General features: G+C 38.1%; 1 protein-coding gene across 5 annotated transcripts in view; it reads left to right on the plus strand.

The window, feature by feature from the left end:
* Positions 1-14,865, plus strand: part of LOC148025369 (methyltransferase) — a 97,583-nt gene that overhangs the window by 76,076 nt on the left and 6,642 nt on the right. Inside the window, exons 6-7 of one of the 5 annotated variants that reach the window (XM_087692431.1) lie at positions 6,590-6,735; positions 6,933-7,079. In XM_087692431.1, the coding sequence (XP_087548557.1) occupies positions 6,590-6,735; positions 6,933-7,074 (288 nt within the window). In that variant the 3' untranslated portion in view covers positions 7,075-7,079. Of the gene's footprint in view, positions 1-6,589; positions 6,736-6,824; positions 7,483-14,865 lie in introns of those variants that run through there. The other 4 variants (XM_087692432.1, XR_015693061.1, XM_087692433.1 and 1 more) reach the window with 4 other exon arrangements.

Here is a 14,865-nt window from a genome sequence, read left to right on the forward strand (position 1 = left end):
AAGGAGACTTGGAAGATAGTCAAGAGACCAAACGAGTAGTAGAACTTCAAACACAATCTCGGGTGAGAAGCCACTAGCTCTGTTACACCATCCTGGAAGGAATATGAAGGCCTAGTCACAAAGTTGCGGCTGAAAATCCAAGGGCCCCAATCGAAGATAGATCCTTTAAAGATTGGGTAGGAGTAGAGAAAAGGATTGTTCAAAAGAAAGCCACTCCTTGAAAGTAAATGATGGTGGGTAAGAAACTTCGAGAGTAGTAGTATCCCTCTCTGAAACTAGAGGAGTAGGATCCCCCTCTGAAGCCGAAGAAAAAGGAGATGCCCCCTTTGAGGGCAAAGGAAAAAGATCCCTGTCTGGAGCCCCCGCTGAGAGAGATATGAACTCCAACTCATGGATCATGGACGCCGAGGTATATCTAATGACGAAGAAAGTACCGCTAGTCATTCCGAAGAAGGTATCTTGGGCTTGGAAGGAGCAGAAGTTGGAGAGCACCTAGAGGTGTCTTCCTGAACCTAAGGAGAAGAGGGTGAAGCAGAAGGAGGCTCAAGATGAGCCAAGGTTGGGGATCACTCACAGGCTCTCAATGGAGTGAGATTGTGGAGGAGATGTGGGCCGTGGGAGCCACTAGACCCGAAAATGGACAAGGAAAACTGCCGCGTAGTGTGGTGGTCTCCAGGATGACTTATCGCCTCAGAAGGTTTGAAAGCCTCCGATTGCTCATGAGGACTTAGTGCACAATGGATGCGGCTTATTGCCTTGAGGACTCATCGTCTCAAGAGGTTTGAAAGCCTCTGGCTGTTCTTGAGAACTTAGTACGTGTTGGGAATGAAGGCCCTCATGCCTTTTAAATGTGCTTGGGTGTGAACACACCCTTAGCACTTGTACTTTCATATATATATATATATCTATCTAAAAACCTAAAGTGGTATACTCGTCATTGTATCCAAAAATCGTGTTCACTCTTTTGACGACTCTACACTCTCTCTGCTACTAGCAAGCACTGCGTGTCTCCATCTTTGCACTTTCTGTCACTACTAACTGGTATTAGAGCTTCTGCTAAGGTGTTTGCGCTCCTCGGAGTCTGTGCGAGACATCTCTAATGTTTCGTTCATGTGAAATCATCAGGTCGCCATTGATTTCAAGCACGTGTGTGTTGCGCTGTCAGTCGACAATCCAGAAACCCTAAATCTGCACAGGTGACAGGTCATTTTTTGACCTGGTAGGCAGGTGACAGCAGGCGATAGTGTGCCAGGTCATGGGATAGGTAGTAGTGGACAAGTGAGACAGTACAGTCCCAGTGTGCAGAAGATAGAGTCAAGGAGAAGACGACTAATACAAGTTTGTGTGCAGCGCAATAGGCCAATTCAATAGAGCGTGTCATGTGCAGCATGACAGGTCAGGTCGACGGGGCTGACCAGTAGGCCCGATGGGCCAGGTAAACGTGCGCGACAGGCCAGGTGGCTAATGGGCAACGGGGCAGGGCAACTGACTGGGCAGACGGGGTCAACAATTTGAAAAGTTTTTTTTAATCTGCAAATTTTCTATCCTTTCTCTATCGGGTGTTCGCGCGCACAAGCACACACCACCATTTTGGCTGAAATTTTTGGGGGGTTTTTTTGAATTCAGGAACAGTGATCCAAAATAGGACAATCTGACCAGGAAATTGTAGAAATTATGCACATTGGCTCAAAAAATTTTGGGGGTTCTCTCATATCATTGAAATTTTGCTTAGCTGAGTCAAATTTGTTGACATTGGTGTACATTTGGACTCGACAAATTTGGGGCTTTTGCAAAATTGTGCAATTTTGCTAATTTTGCCCGTTTTATGCTTTTAGAAACACGCATTAATGCAATCGGGAGGGATAGATCGATCAGTGAAATTTGGGGGTTTTACTGAAATTGCTCTATTTTGGCAAAATTGGCATGTTCTATGCATGATAGAGAAAATACAGATGTATGGTTGATGCTTTGAGCACAAAAATTTTGGGGTTTTTGAATCGTGCGTGTTAAATTTTATGTCCTTGGGTACATGTACAACAGAAATTGCAACTAAAATTTGGGACTTCTCATTTAATATGATGTATTTGCCCTTGGAACAACTGTAATCAGTTGTGGAATATTGTAGCACATGGTTTGGTGCTTCTGAAAATTTACTTATAGATCTGAAATTTCTGCTTCTATGTGGTCATTTATTGCTGGTTGGTACTTGTTTGTACCTTGTCACTTCTGTGACAGTTTGGGCCTGCATTTACTGAAATTTTTTGTCACATTTGGACTGAAAATCATGGCTAGCAGCAGTGACAGCAGTAATCTCATGCACATTAAGAAGCTTGAAGGAGCACATAACTTTGTAGTCTGGCAAAAAAAATGCTACAATATCCTGTTGCAGAAGAAGCAGGCAAAGCCGATTAAGACCAAAGGGGCAAAGCCCGTAGACATGGAACAGAAAGATTGGGATGAGTTAAATGAGCTTGCACACTCAACCATTGAGCTATCAATTTCTGATACCTTGCTGTTTAACATTGAAGGTTTGGATTTTGCATATGCTATTTTGACTCGATTGGAAGAATTGTATGCATAGAAGAGTGTTGTAAGCAGTGTATTGGCTGAATATAAGAAATGAATCGACAGAACAATGCATCCAATAAGTGTTCCAGTGCTTTGCATACTAGGGGTAGATCACAGCAAAAAGGCAAATCTGATAGCAAGGGACACAGTAAATCACGCGGCAAAGATGTTGAATGCTATCATTGTGGCAAGAAGGGTCACTTTAAACGTGATTGCTACAAATGGAAGAAAGAGAAAGGAAAGGGCAAAAAGATAGATGATAGCAAGGAAGAAAAGAAAGAGAGTTAGCTTAAGAAGAGCAGAGTCAAAATTGAAGAGGTGAATATAGTCACTCATGATAGTGACAGTGGGAATGACGTACTCTTTGTCTCTTCACACTTTGGTGTATATGCTTTACTTGCAGATATAGATGATGACATGCATACTTGGATGGGCAAGCCACCTTCATATGCTCATGTGAAAGTGTTTGGATGCGAGGCTTTTGTGCACATTTGTAAAGAAAACCGCAGCAAACTTGAGCCAAGTCCTGTAAATGCATTTTTCTAGGATATGGTGACGAGGGTGAAATGAAGTATAGATTATGGGATCCCGAGAAAAGGAAAGTAGTACACAGCAATGATGTTATCTTCCAAGAAGATCGCATGCATAAATATCTTGAAAGGACTGAGGAGGTCCGTAGGGTTGTAATTGGACAACAAAATGTGCGTGTTGTACATCAACAAATACCTGTTGTAAATGAACTTGTAAATGCAGAAAATAATGCTGAAAATGATCAGCTAGCTATTGCCCATGATAATGAGCCACTACATGTGCAGGAGCAGTTAGGACAACAAGTTGTTAATGTTGATTTATAGGCTGAAATGCTAGGACAGCAAGCTGCAAATGCTTAACAACCAGTAAACAATAATCATTGGGTTAGGAGATCATCTAGGGCTACCAGACAACCTAATAGATTCATTGTTGGTGCAAACAATGTGGCTGATTGTGTCATGTTGACAGACTAGGGTGAACCGTCTTGTTTCAAGGAAGTAATGGATAGACAGGACAACAAGAAATGGTATAAAGCCATGTTGTCAGAGATGGGCTCTCTTGAGAAAAATGGCACTTGGGATCTGGTGCAGTTGCCTAAAGGGCAAAAAACACTTCCATGCAAATGGGTTTACAAGATGAAGGTCACATTTGGTTTCTCACCAAAGTACAAAGCAAGATTGGTTGCGAAGAGGTACAAGCAGGAACATGGAATTGACTTTGATGAGATCTTCTCTCCTGTAGTCAAGATGACTACATTGAGAACCATATTGGGCTTGGTTGCAGCAAAAGATATGGAGCTCATATAGATGGATGTAAAGGCTACATTCTTACATGGTGATTTGCATGAAGATATATATATGCAACAACCTGAAGGGTTTGTGGAAAAAGGGAAAGAGAAGATGGTATGTAAACTCAAAAGGAGTTTGTATGGGCTGAAACAAGCACCAAGAGAATGATATCATAAGTTTGATACATTTATGCAATCTCAAGTTTTCCATAGAATTCATGTGGATCACTACTTGTACACCAAGAAGGCAGCAGATGGCAACCTGATTATCTTGGTTTTGTATGTTGGTGACATGTTGATTGCCGACAGGGATACTCATGCCTTGGATTCACTAAAGCAAAGTCTTCATGGCAACTTTGACATGAAGGATCTTGGTGATGCAAATCACATTCTTGGCATGTGAATACTCCGAGATAGGTCAAAAGGATTACTCTATCTATCTCAGCAGGAGTATATCTCCAAAATTTTGCAGTGTTTTAATATGGAGGGGGGGGGGGGAAACAATTGGGGTTCCATTGCCTCCATATGTGAAACTCAGTGTAAAGGATAGCCCTACAATTGATGATGAGAAGGCTGAAATGGCCAAGATACCATATGCTTCATCAGTTGGCAGTTTGATGTATGCTATGATTGCTACACATCTTGACATTGCCTTTGCAGTGGGAGTGGTTAGCAGATACATGGCAAACCTTGATAAAAAGCATTGGGAAGCAGTGAAAGGTATTATGAGATACCTCAAAGGCACAAAGGAGTTGTGCATCTGCTTTAGAAAGCAAAAGGCATCTATCATTGGCTTTACAGATGTAGACTATGTTGGTCATGCAGATTGCAGAAAGTCCACGTTTGGGTATGTGTTTACCTTCACAGGAGAAGTAGTCTCTTGGATCTCCAAGCTACAAAAGTATGTTGCAATGTTTACTATAGAGGCAGAGTATGTGGCTCCCATTGAGGCATGCAAGAAGGATTTATGGCTTTCACATCTAGTGGGAGAGCTTGGCATTACAGAGTCACATGTTCTCCATTGTGATAGTCAGACTGCTATCATGTTAGCACAGAATCCCGTCTTTCATGCGAAGACGAAGCACATACAGTTGAAGTACCACTTCATTAGAGTTGTACTTGACAGCAAGAGCATTTAGCTTGTCAAAGTGCATACATATGATAATCCTGCAGACCTTCTCACGAAGGGTCTTCTAGTAGAGCGGTTTGCTCATTGCCGAAAGATGATGGGAGTTGAATAGATATATGTATTTCAGCTTTGTACATACCTAAACTTAGATGATTCTTTTCTCCTCTTAAGGCACATTGCCTTTAGGTGGGAGATTGTTGGGAATAAAGGCCCTCATGCCTTTTAAATGTGCTCGAGTGTGAACACACCCTTAGCATTTGTACTTTCATATGTATGTATATCTAAAAACCTAAAGTGGTACAGTCGTCATTGTACCCAAAAATCATGTTCACTCTCCTGACTACTCTACACTCTCTCTCACTCTTTGTGCTGCTAGCAAGCATTGCATGTCTCGATCTTCGCGCTTTCTGTCACTACAATGCGCATTGGATGTGGCTTATTGCCTGGAGCATAGTAAGTTGAGAGTTGATGTAGAACAATCTTTGGGGCCCAAAAAGCAAAGGTAGCTCAAGGAGTGCCTAGGGGAAGACGATATTCCGGTGGGATAAGGAGTAGAGGTCGATGTGGACAATCGTCGGTGGTATAATAGGAGCACCCAGGAGACTGGCAATCTGGTGGGGGGGATGCCATGATACTATAGTGCCAACCTATAAAAGGGAGGGTGAGAGGGACAAGAAGGATGTCTCTTAGTGATGTAGTGAAAATGGTAAGGAAATTAGATATGGATGCCGAACTTGCAACCTATCTTTGCCTTCACTAATGCACATGATTTTTGCAGCTCACTGAGCACCTCTAGCTCTGATACCATGTCATTAAATGATTGAGCAACCAAAGATATAGTAGGGTTTGCAAGGAGAAACATTGTGTGTATGGCAAACATTGAGAAGAAAAAAAAAGAGAAACTCATATGAATGAATGAAATAATGAAGTAAATGCGATACAAGGGTGTTGTAGCATGAAGGATGCCCTTAAGACTCGAGACTACCGAGCCAAGAAATTGTGAAGTATAAATTTTATAAGGTTAGATCATGACTAGAGTCTAGCACAAGAATGAGAGGTAAACCAAATAGGCGTTTTTAATGAAGACTGTTGAGGAGATCTAGGAAGCTACATCTATTTGGTATCTTAGAGAAACTGACTTTGTTTCAATCTGCATGAATTAGGTCCTTAAATTTTAAAACCATGGTAGCAACTATTCATCTCAAAAGCCTTAGTCACGTATTAGTTTGTTAGTGTTTCCCTTTAGGGCATATACTGTTACAACAGTGCAATGACGAGGTGGTGCCTTTCTAAAAATGAGCTCTAGTTAACTTGAGTGAAATGGCTCAATTTGAGACTTGTTGAATTAGTAATTGATTTAGTTCAGATCTTGTTTACTTTTTGCTTGTATTATTTCTTTGTTTTTTCCTAATGTTTGGTTTTATAACATAGCTTTAAAATTTTTTCTTTTGTAACCAAGAAATTATATGCTGAATTCAATTGGTTTCTTTGGCTAGTCTTTTCACATTGTTTAGTTACTAAATTATATCATCATATCTATTTATTTTGTTTGCTTTGGATTGAATGTTTTGTAGAATATGCAAAATTTAGTATTTTGCATTGGTGGTTCCTATGGCCATAGCATTGAGGTTTTATCTCGAGCTAACTTGAAGGTGTGCTTATCATCTATGGTGTTAAATCATCAAGTGGCATTGATAGTGCTTTTGGAGCAAATCTATAGGTAGGAGCATTTTTTTCTTAAATATGGTTGTAACTTGTTAAAGTAGTAGATACAATATACTTTTACTTACAAGTGTCTTTTGTTTTTAGAGCTTGGACAATAATATTCGGAGAGAGATACCATCATTGATCTAAATAATGAATCTTATTTAAAACAAGGAATACTTACATCAGTCAATTTGCTAATTGGAAGCAAAGAACGTGGTTGGCAGAGCTAGAGGGAAAGTTAGTAACAAAGATTACCACAACTAACAAGAGGATTGAAGATGAAGTCAAAGAAGTAATGACCAAAGTAAAAGAGGACTTACGAAAGGAAATCAAGATAGGAGCAAGTAGATAAGCAAGGTATGACATCCACTTATCTTTGTGGTAGTTAATAAAGTTGCATAAAAAAGAAGATTTCATTTCATGCACAGTTAGAGGGCCTCGTTGACGGGTGGCATGGAGTAACACAATAAGCACTAAGTGATGAAGATTGTCAAGGACGTTTAGAGAGATCCAAGCTAGAGATCAAACTAAGGCCAATTTTGGAAGAAAAAGATTCAAGTAGATGTCAAGATAGAAAATCATGAAGGAAAGAAGCAAGCAACTTTGGACCATCATAGAGGAGTTTAGAAAGCCTAAGCACTACATTAACTTTGCATCATGTATTTAGTAACTCTTTTCATATATTTCCATGATGGTGTTCTCTCATTTGAGGTTGCCCAACTTTTATTTGCTTTTCATTATATAACTACTTATTGCATGATTCGAGAATGAATGTTTTTTTAATACTTTAATGATTTTTATTTATATGTTTTAAGTGTGACTTGTCTTCTCCATTGCCAACCAATATATGCTTTTTTATTATGTTCATTTGTTTTAAAGGGGTTCCTACATAGAACAAGTTTTTCCCTAAGACGGTCAAAGGTGTAATAGGTCAAGCCCCACCGATTTATGGTTTTGATGAAGGATTCTTAATGACATTACGGTCTCACCTAGCACTTTCGAAAACTGCTCAAAGGTGCCCATAGTGTGGGTTGAAGCTTCATCATACATAAACTATTATCCTTAATGGGTGTGATAGCTTTCACATAAGTGTCTACACCATCATATAAGTGTCTATACCACATCATATGTGGAAATTTCAATAGTCACAATGCATTATCGGCCTTTCTTATTCAATAGGTACTAAAATAATAAAAAATAAAGTGATAGTGATGAACACCCACTATTTATATTGTATGTGTGTGCAATCATGGTGTATATATGAAATAAATATAAGGTAGCGTAGACATATGTGCCTTTATCCTTAACAACCTTTTACTTAAAAACAAATGTGCCTCGAGTGAGGAGAGAAAAAGAAAAAAATTAACAAAATATAAATGTATATAAAGTATAATATGATGAAAAAAAGATGTTACTCATTTTATGTTCATCATATTTTTAAGGAATGTAAAATGTTTCGCTAAGAGACTTTTATTGAGTGGATTTATATGATCCTTGTCAAAAGATATTGACAAGCTCAACATACTTGTCCTCTAAGGGTAGACTTTCTACTATCTGCATTTCCCTTCATAGTTGAAGTCATTGTAACCCACGATTGTAGTATCCTAGCCACCACAGCATATTCACATATTTGCCATGTCTTTTGAGTATCACATGATACCCTTTATGGTGTCTTAAGGTTGTCGACCAAGTGTAGCCATATAGCATGTATAACTCCCACTACAAATGTTATGACCATCTCGGCCTTCTACTCATGGAATAATTGACTTGATTGGCCTTACCATGGAAAGGTAAAGGATATCCAAGTAACTTGAACATTTTGGTTATGAAATCACTCAAGCACCTTTTGTATATCTGCTTGTTGTGATAGGTAAAGAAATCCCTTTGAGTGATCACCCGTGATATGTATATTAAGAATATGTGAGACCTACTCCATGTCCTTCATCTCAATGCTTGTTTTGAGTTGAGTTCTCAAAGCATCCAACTTTTCATGAGCTCTTCGAGCAATCAACATATTGACATAAAGTACTAAGATAATAAAACTACCATTATTGGTCTTCATGTATAAACATGGATCCATATCACTACAAGTATATCCTTGTGAATGCATGAAAGTATAACATTTATGATACCATTCCCTAAGTGCTTACTTTAGCGCCATAAAGGATCTTTCTCAACTTGCACACAATGTGTTTCCTATTCTTTTACATAAAACCCTTAGGTTGATGAATATAGATATCTTCATGCAAATCTCCATATATAAAAGTTGTTTTCATATCCATTTGATAAAGATTCAGATCTAACCACGCAACCAAGGCCAAAATCGATCGTAGGATAGTTATTTTGACTAGAGGGAAAAAGACTTCATTAAAATCAATACCATGCTCCTAGTTAAAATACTTAGCGATCAATCTGGCCTCGTATATTGGCTTGGGACATCCAGAGGTACACTTGAATTTATACACCCACTTGCATGGTAATACATGTTTTACATTGGGCAAAGGAATCAAATCCCATGTATGGTTTTTATGTAGTGAATTAATCTTAACTACATGGCCCTCTCCTAAGAGTGACTATTACCTCTACGCATGTTCTCCTCATAAGTAAGTGGCTAACTAGAATTTATCACCATAACATAGTTCATGGAGAGTGCAAATCGATCAAAATTATGTCAATCTCTAGTAGATTTTCCATGGGACATGTACATCTTGTTCAACATCATAATCATGGGCCACTGAAACATTAGCTGCAAGATATTTAACTGAATGTACGATAATAGGAGGCTCCTCCTAAAAGGTCACCCTATGTACCTCAACTACTTGCTTAGGTTGCTTATGCATCTTTCTCTCATGGAAAACATAATGGCTGTGGATAACCTCCTGAGCCTACAGATCCCATAGGCAATAGTCCTCACCTACATGCCCATAACCAAGAAAGTTTCATTTCACTTACTTAAGATCTAGCTTACTATTGCATCTGTCCTCCTTGAGTACATGACAAAAAGCCTCACATTCGAAGATTCTAAGATGCACATATGAGGGAGGTTTTCTAAACCATACCTTCTTTGTAACTTGACAACCAATAGCAATGCATGGGGATCTGTTGATCAAATGTATTGTAGTATTAACTAGCTCAGTCCAAAAATACTATGATAAGCTTACCCAACTAAGCATACTACAAACTCTTTCTTGAATAATTATGTTCATGCCCTCTGCAATACCATTCTGGGTGGAGTATATGTTGCAATCAACTAACAATTAATACACCTCATCACAAAACTACTCGAATGATTTAGAGACATTTAACTCCATTGTCAAGCCTTAGGTATTTCAGTCTATAACTAGACTGGTTCTCAATAAGAGCAAGCCAATGTTGAAAGGTAGGTAAGACATCCAATTTCTGCTTAATAGAATATGTACGAACCTTATGCGAATAATAATCAATGAACGTAACAAAGTACTTTACGCTACCCAATGACTAACAAGGCATGGGACCACATACGTCAAAGTGCATAGGAGGTAAAGGCTCACTCATGCACATAATGCCAGATTTCTCATGAGAAATGCATGTTTGCTTGTCATAAAGATAATGGTCATAAGAATCAAAATATTTATTATCAAGAGGTGGAAGATATTGCAAATGAGTAAGCATTTTCATTCCCTTTAAGGACATGTGTCCAAGGCAACGATGCCATAAACATACATATGGCATGCCAATGATAGTTAAAACATGGTTAAGGGATCGAGGTACAAATAAAGGATAGAGGCTACTAGCCTTAGCAATTCCAGAAAAAACAATATTCCCATGGATAATCTTCCATACGGAATCACCAAAAGATACATAATAGCATACATAATCCAACTATCTAGTAGATAGAAGGCTTTTGGTCAAAGCCAATACACGACATAAATTATGTAGAGTAAAAGAGCCGCCCAAAGGAAACTGTAGCTACACATCCCCAAGACCAAGTCATTTTTTAGTCTCATAAATCCTGTCATATTGCGATAGAACCTAAACCAATCACTATGTGGGGTAACATAAAAAGAAGTCCTCAAATCAAGTAGCCAATATTGAGAATATGTAGATGAAGCATGAGGGCTAAGTGAGAAGCATCGAGAGAGAAAGGTGTTAAGATATACTTATCATCCAACTTAGGTTGCACTACATTTACCCTTGGGTAAGTTACTCATGAATATATGTGTGTATCGTGTGGGTTCAAAGTAAGAATATTTATAAATAGGCATTTAATCCATATGATGTAGAGAATATACATAGAGTAACTTCCTCAAGCATTTATCTCTTCAATCTTTATGTTGGACTTACTAGGAAAAATGTTGTGATCATTAGATTTTTTCTACACTTTACCCTTGCCTTACTCTTTGTGCTTATCATCGTGCATCTTATGACATTGTGGTCGAATTTGATCCCGCTTTCCACAATAATGACATGTTAGAGAGGCCTTATGACCATGAGATTTACTACAAGACTATCCGCGAGACTAAGATCTCTATGATTCTTTACCATGGTAGACATTACTGCTATTACCATCTTCTCTGCCCCTAATAGTTAATGCATGAGAAGTATATGTTGTATCTATATTTTTTCTATTTATCTCCTCTGTGAGTAAGGCACCCTCAATATCCTAGACTTTCAAGCCATCCTTAGGCATATTAGTATACACATGATGGCAATACGAAAAGTGTCCCATGACTCTAGAAGTGTCATAAGGAAGAACAAGGGAGGTAGCTTATCCTTGAACTCGATGCCTTACGAAGTCAATTGGTTGAAAATCGAATGAAATTCATTCAAATGCATGTTTAGACAATGATAGTATAAGGATGGCTTTACATAGCTCATCCAACTCATCCCAATTATCCTTTTCCATGCCTTAGGCTTTACACTCTTGGTTTTCAACGACTTAACCTACTTCTTTTGAACCAATACTTGTGACACCTACGTCTTTCAATAGGTAAAATTAGTGCCATCAAGCTTTTCAATATTGAAAATGGCCCTATCATTTGAAGAACTAGTCAGAATGATAGTAGACCAATGCAAAATCTAAGAGAATGGGTTGTTTTAAATGATTGTAAATCAATCCCAAAACTCGGCCAAACCAAGGTCAAAACAAGAGGGAATACCAAAGTAGAGTGATGTTCACCAACTACAAGCAATAGGCTGGTAAAGCACAATATCTACTCTCTAAGACAATGCTGAAAACTATATTTACAACAGTGAAAAAAAAAGATAGTAGTATATGTCAATCCAACTATGGGCAAATAGTCGAGAAGAAAAGCTTCCACTACTAAGGATATTAGAGTAGCAACGTGGATATAAAGCATGCAACTAGCAATGATGGCTAAGTATAGATCACTAGTACTAAAGTCTATCATAAACTCAAGGGTGTCAATAAACCATACATCCCATAAGCATATACATAGCTGACAAAGTACTAACAGAGAAGTGTCAATGTCCAAAGCATACAAAATCAACTTAGCCCATAAGCAAAGGTAACTACATCCAATAGCATGCAAGAGAGCATATACATGAACCAAGAGTCCCACTATCTCAAAAAACCAAGCTCTAGCAAGTAAGTGCAAGTGTCTCCCACTAGAAGTAAATCTAGAATGCAAAGTGAGCAAGCAAAGCTCAAGATATATACATCAAAGCATTCGAAAAGCCCAAGCACATTACAAATACATTAGAGAGCATAAGTGTTCAATAAATCATCAATATCCATAAATAAGTTAGCACAAAGCCTCAAAGCAATTGACCAGAGTCCAAGTACATCAAATGTAGCTCAAATCCAAGTGTCAAAGCATGTTATAATCATATCTAGGCTCATACATCAATGCTAGACATCACCGTAGACATGTAGTATACCCGAAATACCATGTAGGCATAAAATACATTCAAAGCATGAAGCTAACCATTGTATGCTTGTTGCCCAAACTGTTATTGTAGCAATAAACACTTCAATGACTAAGCTAACCAAGTTTTGGTCAATCCAAAAGCCTTTTTTGAGCAACAATGCATAATTTGGGTATTGCAAATATTCCCCATAATCATGAGAAGAGCATAAACCAATCAACTACTTACTATCCAAACCAAAACTGTTCTATTTTATATAAAATATAGAACTCAAAATTGCATAGAATCAACTCTTTGAGTACTCAAATCTATAGCTCTCGTTGCACTCTTCATTTCTAGCATTTCGTATACAAAAGTTATGGTCAAAATATGAAAGTGATATTAAGCTACTATAACTATCCATGAATTTTATAGCATGCTCTGTATCCACTCAAAAATGGATAGAATGGATACTTTTTAGCTCAAAAACTACTCAATAAGACTCAGCTAATCTTTGAAAAGCTCCTCCTAAAGTCGAGAGAAGGGAATACTCAATGCATACCTTGGGAGGAAGAAACAATGGTTGCCATGAAACCTTGAGGTGAAGCTTCTTCATGGGTTGAAGCAAATGATTAGTGAAGCTCCTTGCATCCAAGCTTTAATACCAATTGAAAGGTAGAGCCTGAGTAGAAGCAAGAGCAAAGCAAGAGCTATAGTAGATGGAGTAAGAGAGAGACACATCGACCTTCCCTTATTCAATAGTCAGTGAAAGAATAAAGTGGCAGTGGTGGGCACCTGCTGCCACCTGCAATGTATAGGGGTGCAATCATCAACGGTGTGTGAAGTAAATACAATGTGGCGTAGGCACATGCACCTTTATCCCCAATACTTATGCACAATGATAACCATTTTGTACAATACATCTTTTCTTGTGCAAAAAAAGGAAAATTTTTCTTTTAACTAATTTTGATATTGTCTTAAAACACTTGATGAAGCCTTTAGAAATTTTTCTTCATGTTATATTGTTTTGTCTTAGAAAAATATTTTTATTTAATAAGAAATCGAGTATATGCATTTAACATTATCTCTCATCTCTATTAAATCTCCTTTAGATTATTATTATTTTAAAACATTGATACAAGATGTTTTTTTTAATATTGTAAATATGTGCCATCCAAAAATCCTTGCAATGTTAAAGAAGCAAAGTTCGATCCCAAGTCACTCCCAACCACTAGTATTGGAGTGCTAAAAGAAATGTAACTATATGTATTGTGCTAATAGAGAACACACAAGTTAACATAATGAACAGTAGGTATGAAGCATGGGATGACGAAAATACTCCCTAGAAGTAGTAGCTCACCAATGTCCAAGATAGTGCAAGTTAGAGCTACTCAAAGCTTCAAGAAGACCATCCAATAGTCTTTGATCATATGTGGCATCATAAGAGCCACACAATGATTCATGAATCACCTCCCAAGCATTAGTGGTGGATTCTCACAAGGAAGTGAAACCAATTACAAAGCTTTCCTCATTTATAAATCTTCCAATCTTTCCATATGTCCATCCAACATTCCAAAACATGTGACTTTGCTTCTTGGGTTGGTCCTTCAAATTGCCTTCTTTGCCACCCTTGATTATTTTGGTAGATGTTATGGCCTGAAATCTTGTGTCAATTCACTAAAAAATTGTTGCTATTTTTTTGTTGTTTTCGAATTCAAGAAATATGTATTCCTCTATATTCAAGTTATGGATTTGTTTTGCTATAGTTTTTATAGGATATGTATGATAAGTTAAGCCATTACAATTTCCTCATTAACTAGTCTCTGCTCACTAGAACGATTCCATATAAGGACAATAAAGGCAACCTACTTTACAACATACCCTCTCTCCAAGGAGCCATTTTCAAATTACTAACATCATCCCTCAAACCTCTAACCTTGGCATAGGGCATTAATCTACAAAGAGGAATTGGCAAGTAATCAAAGCAATTGAACAACCTAGTTTTTCTCAAAGTGTCTTCTCCCTTATCCATATATCTGTTTACCTCCTCCCCACTATCATCAAATGATGGAATCTCAAGTTGCACAACATAATGTACGATTTGTAAGCATGAGGTACTTGTGAGCATTGTATGCGTGATTCCTACCCACCACACGTAGGGAAATGACGATATCCTCCCTTTGCGAACTTGTGTGCAAGCTTGTACTTGTACCAATGATGGAACCGCCTTGCCCAAGCAAGCAAATGCTGTTGGGAGGCAGTGTTTGCTTGGGTGAGATGGGACACCACCTTCGAG

This window comes from Lygodium microphyllum, chromosome 14 (genome assembly GCF_053477565.2).
Source record: "Lygodium microphyllum isolate KBCC chromosome 14, Lygodium_microphyllum_v1.1.10, whole genome shotgun sequence".
Classification (NCBI taxonomy): Eukaryota; Viridiplantae; Streptophyta; class Polypodiopsida; order Schizaeales; family Lygodiaceae; genus Lygodium; species Lygodium microphyllum.